Below are 14,677 nucleotides of genomic sequence, written 5' to 3'. Positions count from 1 at the left end.
CCTCCCCGGACCACCTGCGTCTGGCCTGCAGTTTTCGAGGGGTGTTCTGGGTTCCCCAGTCACTATCTCATCCATGTCATGATATATGCGGCGGTTTTGCCTCTGATGATCCTACGGAATTCCGGAAGTGTCCACACCATCATTCACAGGACATGTTTTTACAACAGCTTCTTTCCAGCAGCAGTCAGACTGAAGCAGGCTAAGGACTTTCAGCATTTAGAGAAGTATCCTTCACTCCCACCTAAATGTCAGCCTAAAACCAGAATAGTCTTCCTGTTGTCTTTTGTTGTTGCCAGTTTTTACATCTTGATAAATATGGTGGTGCAAGAATTCTAATATACTTATTCTTCTGCTCCTGTGCATATGGTAAATAAAGTTTCAATTCAATTCACCCCACCGCCCCCCCGGGGCAGAGGAGAAGCATAACGATAAAAGAAACATTAAAATTGCAATTTGGCACACGCTTGTCACGATTTTTCACACATTAGTTCATATACAAATTTGCCCTCCTTATTTATTCATGAAGTAGTTTGGCTAGCAGGCGCGGAACTTTCCCCGGGAGTGGGAGACGCAATAAACATCCTCACTCTCAATAACGAGGATTACACATGGATTCAGAGCCGACAGAGGCCATTCCATCCTCTTTAATAAAATATTTATGCACTTGATGAGTTGGGTCTGTTGTCATAGCTCCTTGGGGTTTAAGTTTCAGTTTTTTAAATGAAACCATTCGCCAAGTGGTCACCTGGATCTCAGTACGGCTGTCTGGCTTAGTGACCATCGCCCCTAAAAAGACACGTGTCCCCCTGACTCAATTTTGAGGGTCGGGATGTGTCTGTCTGCATTCCTGTGTCACCAACGTATATCCTGGGACATGACCGTCAATAAATAGTTGTTCCCCCCCTCCCCCAACCAGGCTCCTAATCTACGGCCAGTACTGCAGCCACATGGAGAACGCACAGAAGACTCTCGATGAGCTCATCGCCACGCGGGAGGATGTCAGGGTGAAAGTGGAGGTAAATTAAAATGAATAAATATGTACAGTTACCTGCTCAGCAGCATTGGCCTCTGACCGTGCGCTCGGATGCTGTTCTCCCACAGCAGCGGGTAAGTGGCGCACGGTAGCTCTGGGGCTGCCTACTCATCTTCCTCTAAGGGGGAGCCCCATCTGGCAGGGTAAACTGGATTGGCTCGCTGATTCAGATCAGAACTGACATTGCTGGCACATTACCCAAGTACCCCAGGAGCTTTCGAGGGGGTGGGATGTTGCGTGCTTTTTCTTGGTGATACAGTAGATCAGGTGAACTGTGCTCTCGATAAACCGGTCCGTCCCCCTCATCACACTCAGCTCAGCTCAGCTGATTGGAGGCTGTGACACTTGTCACGGTTTAGAGAAGATTACAAGCCATTTGCTAGAGCTCACTACACCCAGATCCGTTAACAAATTAAGATGATTATCTGTTTATTGGGAGATGTGGAAAGCAGACATGGCTATCCACACAACAGAAGCGTTTAATTTTAAACTGGATTAAACTGGATTAAAATCAGAATTATTCCTTCAGGACAAAGACATCAATGCTGATTATCGTGGCTAAAGATAATCAAATTGCTGCTCAGAGCACAGAGGCTGTTAATATGATTACTGTTCTTTCTAGAGCATTAGGAGACTTGCTATTGTTTCGTGAACAAGGACTGGAGTTAAAGGATTAATGGTTGGTGTCCACGTGCACTGAAGGTGAGGTAATAATTTGAATAGACCGAGGATGTTCCGTGAAGGACCTGTAAAAATGACCTTTCAGTCGCTTGGAAATACACTGTGAAGGAATGGTGCAAATGACCTGTCATTCATATAGGAATGTACTGTGAAGGATCGGTAAAAATGACCTGTGAGTCACATGGGAGTATACTGTGAAGGAGTATTTTTTAGCCATATAGGAATACATTGTGAAGGAGTGGTAAAAGGATCTATTGTTCATGTCGGAATGTACTGTGAAAGAGTGGTATAAAGAATCTGTTACTCATGTAGGAATGCACTGTGAAGGAGTGGTACAGATGACCTTTCAGTAATGCAAGGATTCACTGTGAAGGAGCGCTACAAAGGACCTGTCGTTCAAATGCATTGTGAAAGTGAAGGAACGACCCAGAACGGCTTTCTGGTCTTGTAGGAATGCACTATGAAGGTTCAGGAAGGGAAATTCAAGCTGCAAGATCTGCTGGTGGTGCCCATGCAGAGGGTTCTCAAGTACCACCTCCTGCTGAAGGTAATCCTACCAACCAGAGCCTCGCATGCGTCACACCTCAAGCTGCCGCCAGTGCAGCACCGTGGCTGCCAAACACAGCAGAACACTGCAGTAAAATCCTGCGCAAGTAAAACATCTGTGTGTCTTTCTGGCATCCAATCCTCATTCCAAAAACAGAGCACTTATTAATATCAATATTGGTATAGCTCACCAGAGAGTGTTTTTGTATGACATTAATCGCACTTGTGTCACTCTCGTTTTGCAGTCACGCAGCATTTTCCTCCCAAACTGCACAGCCATGTTTACCAAACGCAGATCAAACACGCGGCGCATTTCGCCTCGTTAGGCAATCGTGGGTTGGTTACTCACGGAATCCCTTTAACGGCAGTCATGCATTAAACGAGCTTGTACACAGCATGATACATGACAGCATGACTGATTTATGAAATTCCTCAATGATTTATGGACGGTAGCCCACAGCGGATGTGGTGAAGGCAGAGTTACGTTCGACTGGAGATCCGGCCCAGACAGTGTGCTCCGAACAAATGTCCGTAAACAGCTATTGTTTAATTGTGTTCAGTGTGTTATGTTTTGTTTGTCCTGGTGCATGCCCCTTCCCCCCTACCAGGATGGATGCATCATGGCTCTGGGAATTTGACTGTCGGGGGGGTGAGGTAGGGTTGGGGAAGGGGGGATTGGCATTGGACCCATCACAGCGATGATCTCGGCACGGAGCCCGGATGTGTCTGGTACAGTGAACTCCACGCTTCACGGGACTCAGAACGGCTAACCAGCGTCACAGACATTAAAGGCTAGGCAGCGCGGGGCATGTTATCTTCATCAAGGGCATGCAGACGAAACAATAGCCACGGACACATTACTGCTTGGACACAGACCTGCTCATTTTTCATACATAGGAAGAGGAAGAAGAGGAAATGCACATGGCTTTGCCATTATCTCATATCGTCATGTTTCCTGTGAATATACACACTTTCGAAACAAAGTGTTTTTAAAAGGACCCCTTTATCTGGAACTTTTGTCTAACAATGCAGTGCTTTAGTAGGTGTTTTTTTATGGAAAATTTACACATGACCTCACAACCACAACCTCTGATACCTCTAATCAAACTCATTAAAATGCATTTTATTTGGAGAGCTCAAGTACACTCATAAACAGTTTTGGCAGTTCTTGGCATCGCACCATCCATATTATTGTTTCCTGTTTTTTTTTTTGATGTCCTGTGTGTGTGTGTGTGTGTGGTGGGGGAGAGTCCAACATGAAGCTTTCCTGTTAACGGTAGGATTTCCTTCATCACGGAGACCAAATCCACAAGGCCTGCATGCCAGGCAGTCATGGGCATGTGATGTCTTGTATCGGTTGTAAATGTTACACTGAAAAGTGGAAGGCCGATGATGTTTATGCATAACTAGGAAACTCTGGATGTTTCTTAATACCAAGAACGCAAGGATCGTACTTGTGGTCTTGGCAAGACTGGTCTTGCTAACTTCCAAGAATGAATTTGGGGCGCAATGAATCATGGGATTGGTCTCATTCTGGCAATGATGCAGCCGATGTATCCTCGATATCTTGGGCGGGGCAAGAATGACATCCAGGGATTTTTACCGTCCTCTGTACTTCTATTCTTGAGCATTGGAACTGGTCTTCAGAAATGGAAAATTACATAAGACGGGTATGTGAGAACACAAGTACGGTGAAGTAGGCATCTTAAGAAACACCCCGTCTCCTCCACCTCAGGAGCTGTTGAGTCATTCTGCGGACAGGCCGGAGCGGCAGCAGTTGAAGGAGGCACTGGAGGCCATGCAGGTGAGTCTGGGCTTGATCTCCTCAGCACCTGGAGCTAAGCTCTCCCGTTGTGTCGACAGAATGATGAGCAGTCAGGACACTGACCCTTTGACCCCTCTGCTGTCGGTCTCGAATTCCAAACTGTGCATTCCCTGCTGCTGATGTAAGAACATAAACTGCAAGATGTTACTTTGGTTTATTTATCAGGCCATTGTTATGATGCTTCCTGTTTGCAGGACCTGGCCATGTACATAAACGAGGTGAAAAGGGACAATGAGACTTTGAAGAAGATCAGTGAATTTCAGAGTTCCATAGAAAATTTAGTAAGTATGGTGTCCTGCGCAAAAACACAACACACTACAGCCCTGAAAATTGTTTCTCTGGTTCCTGTTGACTGTACAGCTTATAAGCAAGACAGCAGGCATAAAAATATGCAAATCATTTTACAGATGCAGATGGAACCCCTAGCTCTTTGCAAATTAACCTTCTGTTGATGTCTTCATTTTGGGTTGGGAGATGCGTGGGGGAAGCTATCAGTACCTTTTAGTTTACTGGCAGAAAATTATTCCCCAGCCCAAAATGTGTCTACTTGCAGTGCGTCAGCAATTAAAGGAGACTTACTAGGCTATTTTAGTTTGCTCACACTAGTTTTTGTTGTCCTCTGTTCCATGTCAGCATTTTAGAGATTAGCTGGTAACTTTTCCAAAGCTCCTCTCTGCTTTCATTAAATTGCATGAAGAACATCACTGTTTTAGTTTGAAAGAGATACCAGCTCCCAGTCTCGGTTCATACAGTCCTTTGGCTTAACGTACTGTGTTGTACGGTTCTGAGTTTCTGGGTCAAGATTTCATGCTTCCTGCCCACGGTTGCAGGGAACTCAGTACATGTCTCTCTGCCTGCACAGCAAGTGAAACTGGAGGAGTATGGAAGACCGAAGATAGATGGGGAGCTGAAGGTCTGCTCCGTGGTGAATCGAACCAAGCAAGATAGGTCAGTAGGCGCTTGGGCATGAAAAGGGGGTCAAGAAGAGAATGTGAAGCATGAGCAAAAATTTTCTCTGCATCTACGAGTAGAATATGAAGATTTTTTCTTGGGACTTTCTGGTGTTTCCACTGCACGTTCCTAGGTCGCTGTTGTCTTTGTTGTGAAACTCCATACCAACCAGTTGGCAGAAAGACTCAAGCATCAAGCAGTGATGGGTCTTGATATGTTGAGGGTGTTTTGTGCAGTAGATGGACAGGTAGATGGATCACCTGTGGGTCGACAGGCTGTGAACATGTGTGTTTGAAGCTGTTATCCCTTGCAGGGGCCGTGGTGGGATATTGTATCCTCCTTAATGCTGCTTGCTACAAAAATATCTCACAATCAGCTTGACATTCAAAAAATGAAGGTTCAACTTTGCCCAAAACAAAGCTAACTACCAGTGCTTCTTTCCTCTTCAAGGTATATTTTCCTGTTTGATAAAGTGGTCATCGTCTGCAAGCGAAGAGGGTACAGCTACGAGCTGAAGGAGATCATCGAGCTGCAGTCGTACAAAATGTCCGACGACCCCATGAACAACAGAGACATGAAGAAGGTGAGGTGTTGACAACCAGCAAATGATTTCAGCCTCAAGCTTCCTATGAAATTCATTTTATTTCTTAAACTTGCTGTACTGACATGTTGAAAAATGCATGAGAAAGTGTCAGATAAGTCTGATGTGATTTTTATGATAGTCTTTCTGCGGTGATGTTAACACAATAAAGAGCTTTGGTAATGTAGAAAGGCGCTTTCCCCTGCATATTTTCCTCAACTTGCTATTCTCTATCGTAACATGCATGTGTAACTGGGTCTCTCTTTCCATTTCCTTCTGCATGCTTAACAGTCAAGTGGAAAGATGGTAAGCTGATGCAAAACTTATTCAAAAATCAATGGCTTCTCATGAGGTCATTTAACCAACAGCCTGTTGTCGCCTTCTGTACTTCATTACGGATCGCCTGTGCTCATGTCCCTACCCCTTCCCTGCACCACTTGCTCTCTCCACATGCTTCAGTGGTCCTACGGGTTCTACCTGATCCACCTGCAGGGGAAACAAGGCTTCCAGTTCTTCTGTAAAACGGAGGACACCAAGAGGAAGTGGATGGAGCAGTTTGAGATGGCTATGTGAGTAAGGAGAGGAACGTGTCCCGGGTGACACCACTACCCCCGCCCCCCACCAGACACACACACACACACACACACACACACACACACACTGATCCTGCATCAGAAAAAGGATTATCGAGTGTCACTCTTGTCCTCTGTCTGCACTATTTCAACAGATCCAACATAAAGCCAGAACGAGCAACCGCCAACCAGCACAACTTCCAGATGCACACGTTTGAGAAGAACACCAACTGCAGAGCCTGCAAGATGCTATTAAGGTGCCTGTTATTACACTGGCATGCATTTCTACTTAAAACCTGCTCACCAGGACCATGTATTAGTCACTGTTCCAAACTAATAATTAAACTTGATCAGGTTCGCAAGGTGAATCATTATTTGCATGTTAGGCTTTTGCCTGGATCCTCCACAGTGTGCCGGTCATGGCTGACCAGTTTGTCTACTGGTTTCACAGGGGTATCTTCTACCAAGGGTACTACTGTTCCAGGTGCGGGACTGGTGCTCACAAGGAGTGTCTGGAGGTCATCACCATCTGTAGAATTAGTAAGTCATGCACCAAATACAGTCTTTGAGTCATAAACTCTTCTGATGTTTTTCCAAACCTTGCTTACCAACAATACCATTGCTCTTGATTCTTATTTTCAGATCCTCTTGATTCGGTGAGTGAGCTTCTACCTTAATCATTAACCAGTTCCCTAGTTGGCCTATGATACCTATTTGGTAATAAAATCATGTTTATGTTTTTGAAATAGAAGCTAAGCAGTTATGAAATTTGTGAGTTGTTGCATAAAATCTCTGACTGAATTGGTCTTATAAAATAATACCTTAAATGGAAAGTTTTTCTTTTGCAGGAACCTGGACCACTGGCATCAGGTAAATAACTATGACGCTCGCTGTGTAAAATCATTCAATATTTCTAGCACCTTTTGTCTAGTAATTTAATGTGTTCCATATAATCACTACCAATGATGCTAATATTTATCAAACATCTTTGTCAATGGCAGTCGGTGAGTCGAATATGAGAGTGAATATGGTTATTTACTGCCATCTGGTGGTTGAATTAGAAATTTAGTGTTTGAATAAAAATGGGAAAACTGCTCAAATAATCAAACCATGAGTGGCACGCTGGCTAAGTGGGAACCACTGTAGCCACAACTCGCGCGTTTGCATGTCCGCCTGCCTTGCTTCAGCTTCCAGACCCGAAACCCAGTCCCTGAAAAGGGTGCGTGCAAAATGAGTCCAAAATAAATACTATTCAAAATGTAAAAATATCACAAGGACTTCTCTTCTATTGCACTTGTGTTGCGTAATTTTCTGTTAGTTTTGGCTAAATTGTGATTTTGTGGAATACTTTCACATCAATTTCTCTTGTTGGATACAAATTACCTTCATAAAAAAGGCATACTTCTTTCCCATTTCTGTGTCAAGGTCCAAAGATGGTGGCGGTTCGGAATTACCATGGGATTCCCGCCCCTCCAGGAAAGTTGCCGCTGTCTTTCCAGTCGGGTGATGTCATCGAGCTGCTGAAGGGTGACCCCGATACCTCATGGTGGGAGGTAGAGTCACCGGCTCGCCTTAATTCCCACACGCACTTGCGTCTTTCACAGCTCATTCAAGGCTGCCGGTATAAATGCTTTCTGAAGGCTATAACATGTTTCTACTGTAAAAAAAAAAATGAGTGCACTCAACTCTTTTTAATAGCATTTCTAAAATTAAACATCTAATTCCCAGGGAAGACTGATCCAGAATCAGAAGAGCGGCCTTTTTCCCAGCTCCTTTGTGAAGCCGTGTCTTGATCCAAAGGTAATCCGACCGGTTGCTTCATTCTGTGCAGAAAAGACTGGCTTCACAGAACCACGACAAGTTATGTCTGCCTTGCTGTGACTCATTCACGCTGCTGTGACTCCCCCCCCCCCCCCACGACTGCAGATTAAGGGCACGGTGTGACACTACTCTGTTTTTAATACCCCTCTGTGTTTCTGTAACCGTTATCCTCTTCTCCCCCCAGCCTTTCCAGCCTCTTCCCAACCGGCAGTCATCCAGGGAAACTGATTACAACGTTTACCCATGGTGAGGGGCCGCCACCGGCAGAACCGGATAACGTTCTCCAAAGTGCTGCTGTGATTAATTCAAACCGTCGTAATAGATTTTCTTAAATCCTTCTCAGCCCCATCATCTTTAATACAGATAAGCCTGATGTTTTTCCTATAGATTAAGTAAATTTAGACAATTACAGCTGTTTCAGTCAGTTGGCTGTTGCATGCTGTGGGTTAGAACCAATGAGGAACCTTTCCCGGTAATTTCCCCCCCTCAGGTTCGCGGGGAACATGGAGCGACAGCAGGCCGACAACCTGCTGAAGTCCCACAGCAGTGGCACCTACCTGATCCGCGAGCGGACAGCCGAAGCGGAGAGGTTTGCCATCAGCATTAAGTGAGTGTCGCCCCTCGTGCTGCCTGCAGTGTGGGCTGCACACTGTGGCCCTATACCCTGGTATAGCATAGCCCTTCATATGTACCTTATAGTATACCTTGTATCACACCATCACTGTTCATATGCACCTTATTCTGTGTTATACCACAGCTTTATATATGAAACAGGAAACAGCAGGTCCGCTTCTGGACCAAAACACAATATAATCCGGACCATGTCCTCCCCCCCCCAAGTTGGCGCAGACCATTGCCTTTATGTGTCTGATGAATAATAATTGAGTACCCCATTCATATGTACCTTAAATTATAACGTTTATTGCACTATTACCATTCATTTACACCTTGTATTTTACGGTATTCCCATTACGTATACTTAAATTTTTCACCCTTCACATATACCTTATACCATACTATATCAGGTCTTTATGTTTCTTCTATTTTACCTTATTCCATATTATAGTATAGCCCTCTATATTATTATTGTTGGCCCCATTACCTTATTTTCACTGAGCAAAGGTGACCATGACCTTATTCCTGTTTCCACAGGTTCAATGACGAGGTGAAGCACATAAAAGTCATAGAGAAAGACAATTGGATCCACATCACTGAAGCAAAGAAGTTCGAAAGTCTCCTGGTGAGTCATGACTCATTCACAACCCTCATTCTGCTTTTATTATTATTTTTTTAACCTGTGGGGTCCGTCACTGATGTATTTTCCATCAGACTGAAGGTGGGGTCGTGCTTGTCCCTGCTCTGCTGTTCCCCCGTTCACAGGAGCTGGTGGAGTACTATCAGACCCACTCTCTGAAGGAGAGCTTCAAGCTGCTAGACACCACGTTACGGTACCCCTACAAGTCCCGGGAGCGCTCTGTATCTCGAGCCAGCGCCCGCTCTCCAGGTATGCCCCCCCCCCTCCCCCATCCTGCTCAACCCTCCACTCGCAACTTCATGACAGCGGTCGATTAGAATCCGCACTAAAACGACCTTTGGCCGTGGGTCATCACATAAGATGGCTTCTCTGTTGAAGATCCCAGGATCCAAAGAAGCTGATCCCCACTTACCCCCCCCCCCCCCCCCGCAAAACCGCTGCCGCCAGCAAGAGAATGCTGGCTGTGATTCTTGGCCCCTGTCGAAAGACCCAGACCCTCAGATAGTGTGCCAGCTTCGCAGGTCAAATCAGATCATCCATCATCAGATCTACTACATGGCTGCCTTTGTTCCCATTCCAGCAGTTGGGGTCAGTCGCAGAACAATTACCACATACGTCCCACGACCACGAATCGGTGCGCATATCACAGTGCACAAGATCAGAACGAGTGTTTTGTTCTTGTCTTCCAAAGAGAAAGAAAAAGCAGGACCAATCCTTCTGCAAAGGTGTTCCCCTCTAGTCAAGTCTCACTTGGGTCTTGACTAGAGGTGTGTTCTGTCAGTTTACATGGATCATTTAAGGAGATGTCTCTCTGAGCGGAATTACAACATGATTGTAAGCATTATATAAAATGGTACCTCAAAGTGGTCTTTTGGAAACACACATTCCTTAAAAGCACAGTAGTGAGCTGCTTCTAAATTAGGCCACTGCTGTTTAATGGCTGTTTGTCTTTTCCCCCAACCCACCCCTCTTCTCTCTCTCTCTCTCTCTCTCTCTCTCTCCACACTCGTCTGCCCACACAGCTCCCAGTGCTTCCTACAACTTCTCTTTCCTCAGTCCTCAGGGCCTCAACTTCTCCTCCTCTGCCGCCCCCTTCTGGTCAGGTACTCTGTCTCCTTTCCTGTCTTGTCTTTCCCCTCATGGTTCCAGCCCTTTATTTTGATTTCTCCTTCATCTGTTTCTTCTGTGCTCCACCCATCCTACACCACACATCTTTTAGCGGATAGCAGGGGTGTATATAGAGACAGTGTATATATCTGCGTTCGAATATTTCTCTCCAAGGAAAACGTCACAAAACGTCACGAAAAATGTCACTTCCCGTCGGAAACACGCCTCTTTTATGACGTTCATGTCGGACAGAATTTTGTTGTCCTTTTTTTTTTTTTGTTTGTTTTGTTGTTGTTTCCCCTGTGACGTCATGTCAACATGGCAGCTTACACAGTCAACAGTAATTCTATTTTATAAATATTTGAAATAGTTAAATGCATTAATAGTTATAAATGTAATTGCATGTGTTCGATTTAGAGAATACCATATCATGACCGTAAACAGTATCCTAGCATGCAATATCAGATTTTTACCGGACTTGTTAGTGTATTTTGTCGTTTTATTCGGACGTGATGTCACTCACCTCGGATTTTCCGAGTTCCGAGAAATAATCGAACGCACCAATAGAGACAGAACCACGGGGGTACTGGCTCCAGCTGAAAGCTGATTGGCCCATGGAGTGCCCCTCCCCTGTCACTCACTGATTCAAAATATATTATTGGCTAATGATAAGGTTGCCCCCTCTGTATAAATAATGCCTCCTCACACCCTCTACCTGCATACAGATGTGTATGCATATTGTTCAGCCCCTTGTAACCTTTGCCTGTGAAAGGCACTTTATAAATAAGTTTTACTTACCAATCCAATTATGTTTGAACATTTTTAGGGCCCCTCTCAGTCAGGGGCCCTTGGAATCATCCTAAATATCCCCCTCTTTATGCTGCCCCCTGCCTAGACATGTCGGTTCATTATCTGGTTAAATGACCCAACTAGCCAGTAAACGGTGACCCGCGGACCTTCATGCAATGAGCAGGGTGCAAGAACCATTGTCCCCCACTTGGGCCCACAGTGTTCACGCCGAGAGTGGTCAGCACAGCGCTCGCCCGGTACAACTTCGCCGCCCGTGACATGAGGGAGTTGTCCCTGAGGGAAGGTGACGTTGTCAAGATCTACAGCAAGATCGGGGGTGACCAGGGCTGGTGGAAAGGCGAGGTGAACGGCAGGGTGAGTGACACAGCCGCGCTTGAGTAACATTGTGTTGACTCTAGTTTCAATGATCTGCTTATTATCTACAAATTAATTACCCTCTCATTCATTAATAAACTAATAGGCATCAGTGAAAATTTTGCTTGTCATGAATCACATTAGTTATTCTCATTATTCATCAGATATAATATTGGTTTTTAGTGGTCGCTCTGTTTTTTTCTTTTCTTTTCCTAGATCGGCTGGTTTCCCTCCACATATGTGGACGAAGAAGGAGTGCAGTGATTGGAGAAGAGGTTCTGACATCATCTCTCAATCGCCAACCAAAAGAGATTCCTTTTATAGCCCTCTGAGAGGACTCTTAAGTTTCCTTGGAAACCGCCTGTTGAACATTATGCTGGAATCTCGCCTCAGCTGATTTTTTTCAGTGACCGTTTGTACTAATGTTTTTGTTTTTCCCCGCGTGTGTGCGTATGAATCTGCTTCGTGTTTCAAAACGTCTTGTTCGATTTCCTTGGCGGTGATCTAGTGGTTTTATTGCTGAGAGCAGTAAGATGCCACATTTCGGGCGGAGAAACCGGCTTTGTGGTGAAAAAGCAGCTTAATGTCACTTTGTTGTACAGTAATAGCCTGTGTGTTAAATGCAGGTCATTGGGGAGTGGGTAATATAAAAAAGTAGAAATAATTTATTTTAACAATGGACCAATATAAATGAATGATTTTCAGAGTTGATGCTAATCAATGGCTACATATGAGAGCAGGGAGAGAATTAGGACAGTATTGGAGAAACTACCTTAGCTGTCATGGTAAAGCGGTACTCCGATAGCTTAAAGGGTACGTAGGCGTGTCTTTTTACCTTGTTTGGGGTTTAGCTGCCCTCTCCAAATACCTGGTGCCTTGAAACGGGTGGTCACTAGCCGCAAAAAAAACACCTGCACGTGGTTTCCCTCTGTTGCCAGAATCACCGGAGTGTTTAGGAGCTGGTCTGACAACAGGAGTACTGATGTGCTCTTTCCGCACGACCCTCTGGGACCAGAACATGCAGAGAAGCCGAGCTGAGGGGTGGGGGGGGGGGGGAGCCATCTGTTCACCTGTGAAACTCACCCCCTCCCCCCAACCCCGGCCTGATGGTGCTCCCCATCTGCTCATTTAGGGTAAACTAAACACAGCCATTGAGGTTCAGAGGATCATCTTTGTGTCACACTTGTAACAAAAACTGCACTCTGCCTCTCGTCTTTCATTATGCTGTTTTATGCATCTGAACGTTTTACCCATAAGCCCTGACCTCCTGAGTCCCGTGGCTCGGTTATAAAGGGGGTGTCCCCACAGTGTATATTTTGGGAGTTTGGCTGTGAGGAATTCGCTCCAGGTTGTAGGCCAAACGCTCTAGAATTAATTTCATCGATGGTGTTAGTGCACTTTAAAACAATTTGTCAAAATGGATGATAAAAGGGAAACTGATTTCAGAGCTGGTACTGTGTACTTACCCAGATACAGGAGGATGCACTCCTCAGAGAGAGTAGGTTTCATTTCAAGGTGTCAAATCAGCATTGTCAGCCGTCAAATCAGGATTATCAGCCGTAAAATCAGCATCATCAGCCATCAAATTAGCATTATCAGCCGTCAAATCAGGATTATCAGCCGTCAAATCAGCATTGTCAGCCGTCAAATCAGGATTATCAGCCGTAAAATCAGCATTGTCAGCCGTCAAATCAGGATTATCAGCCGTCAAATCAGCATTATCAGCCGTCAAATCAGGATTATTAGTCATCGGCATTCGTTTTTCTCTTTCCCTACCCGATCCTTACGACTGATCAGCAGGTGCTTGAATTTCTTATTAAAAACAGCTGACCACTTCTTCTGGTACTGGGTGATAACTGCCATTGTTGGAGGCACAGTCCATCAAGGATACTGTGCAAAAAGATACCCTATAAAAGGCCAAATAAGGACACAAACACTGGACGCCTATAAAGCGATATGTAGGTTTGATCTTTCCGGTATCAATAGGAAATATATAATTGCATTATGCATCTAGCTCAATGTTTCCCAATCCGGTCCTCAGGGACACACAGTCGGTTCGTGTTTTTGCTCCCTCCGAGCTCCCTGCCAGACAGTCCATGTTTGTGCTCCCTGGTAGGGACTGCTTGTCTTGTGGGTCCCCGAGGGCCAGATTGGGAAACACTGGTCTAGCTAATGGACATTGGAAAATCTCAGAAATAGTACTGTTCTAATGGGAGCAACAATATATTTAAGAATGAAAAAAGCAGAACTTGCTTTCAACAAAATGAGATTTTTACAGACTAAACATTACAGGAGAACAGCCTTTCCAGTGTGATGCTACGTGGAAGACTTCTGCAGTACATTGTATGGTCAGTCACCAGTGACAACTGTCCAGCTCTAGCAGTGAAACTGTGCCAGTGGTTTTCCAAACACTGACCACACTGGTCTTGGTTGTGGAGCAAAGGCACAGCCTGACAAAGGGGTAAGTCACTGTTTGTATATGAGGGAGAACCCACTGCATGTGGTCATCGATATTCCAGCTCTACAAGACATGTTGTGTACTTCTTTTGAATGGTCGACGATTTCCAAATACAGTCTATCGAATAAACATTTCTCCTTTTGCCTAACGTGGTTTGGTCATTTTGATTGCTGCAGTGTTAGTAGTTGAATGCCAGACCATAATAGTAAGTACTGTGCACAGATGCAAACGCACACAACCTGCAAAAGATTATGTAAATTATACTGAAGGTAACCACAACTGCTTAGCTAGAAGAGAGAGGGGGAAAGTATTAAATGTCAGCTCTTAAGTCTAATGGTAGCAATTTGTCTAGGAACTGTATGTCCATCCATCTTCTGTAACTGGTTGTTCTGTTTGGGCTCATGAGTGGTCCAAAGCCTACAGGCACAAAGCAGGGAACAACCCAGGAAGGGATACCAACTCATCACAGGGGCCAAAGCAGGGAACAGCCCAGGATGGGGTACCAACTCATCACAGTGCACAAAGCAGGGAACAGCCCAGGATGGGGTACCAACTCATTACAGGGCACAAAGCAGGAAACAGCCCAGGATGGGGTACCAACTCATCACAGTGCACAAAGCAGGGAACAGCCCAGGATGGGGTACCAACTCATCACAGTGCACAAAGCAGGGAACAGCCCAGGAT

General features: G+C 45.1%; 1 protein-coding gene across 8 annotated transcripts in view; it reads left to right on the top strand.

Moving 5' to 3' along the window:
- The window catches only part of LOC111847476 (guanine nucleotide exchange factor VAV2-like), a 127,285-nt gene extending 113,144 nt beyond the window's left edge, over positions 1-14,141 (top strand). For 3 of the 8 annotated variants that reach the window (XM_023818687.2, XM_023818692.2, XM_023818690.2), the window contains 21 exons: positions 917-1,016; positions 2,166-2,261; positions 3,996-4,064; positions 4,280-4,366; positions 4,948-5,033; positions 5,487-5,619; positions 5,908-5,922; positions 6,076-6,185; positions 6,344-6,445; positions 6,640-6,728; positions 6,831-6,844; positions 7,037-7,058; positions 7,614-7,741; positions 7,917-7,988; positions 8,194-8,255; positions 8,500-8,616; positions 9,162-9,249; positions 9,390-9,513; positions 10,287-10,367; positions 11,381-11,535; positions 11,752-14,141. In XM_023818687.2, coding sequence (XP_023674455.2) covers positions 917-1,016; positions 2,166-2,261; positions 3,996-4,064; positions 4,280-4,366; positions 4,948-5,033; positions 5,487-5,619; positions 5,908-5,922; positions 6,076-6,185; positions 6,344-6,445; positions 6,640-6,728; positions 6,831-6,844; positions 7,037-7,058; positions 7,614-7,741; positions 7,917-7,988; positions 8,194-8,255; positions 8,500-8,616; positions 9,162-9,249; positions 9,390-9,513; positions 10,287-10,367; positions 11,381-11,535; positions 11,752-11,799 — 1,798 coding nt within the window. In that variant the 3' untranslated portion in view covers positions 11,800-14,141. The remainder of the gene's footprint in view (positions 1-916; positions 1,017-2,165; positions 2,262-3,995; positions 4,065-4,279; positions 4,367-4,947; positions 5,034-5,486; positions 5,620-5,907; positions 5,923-6,075; positions 6,186-6,343; positions 6,446-6,639; positions 6,729-6,830; positions 6,845-7,036; positions 7,059-7,613; positions 7,742-7,916; positions 7,989-8,193; positions 8,256-8,499; positions 8,617-9,161; positions 9,250-9,389; positions 9,514-10,286; positions 10,368-11,380; positions 11,536-11,751) is intronic. The other 5 variants (XM_023818696.2, XM_023818691.2, XM_023818693.2 and 2 more) reach the window with 3 other exon arrangements.
- The last annotated feature ends 536 nt before the right edge of the window (positions 14,142-14,677 follow it).

Source organism: Paramormyrops kingsleyae, chromosome 7 (genome assembly GCF_048594095.1).
Source record: "Paramormyrops kingsleyae isolate MSU_618 chromosome 7, PKINGS_0.4, whole genome shotgun sequence".
Classification (NCBI taxonomy): domain Eukaryota; kingdom Metazoa; phylum Chordata; class Actinopteri; order Osteoglossiformes; family Mormyridae; genus Paramormyrops; species Paramormyrops kingsleyae.
The sequence above is the reverse complement of the archived record's forward strand: the minus strand, read 5'-3'. Positions and strand labels throughout refer to the sequence as shown.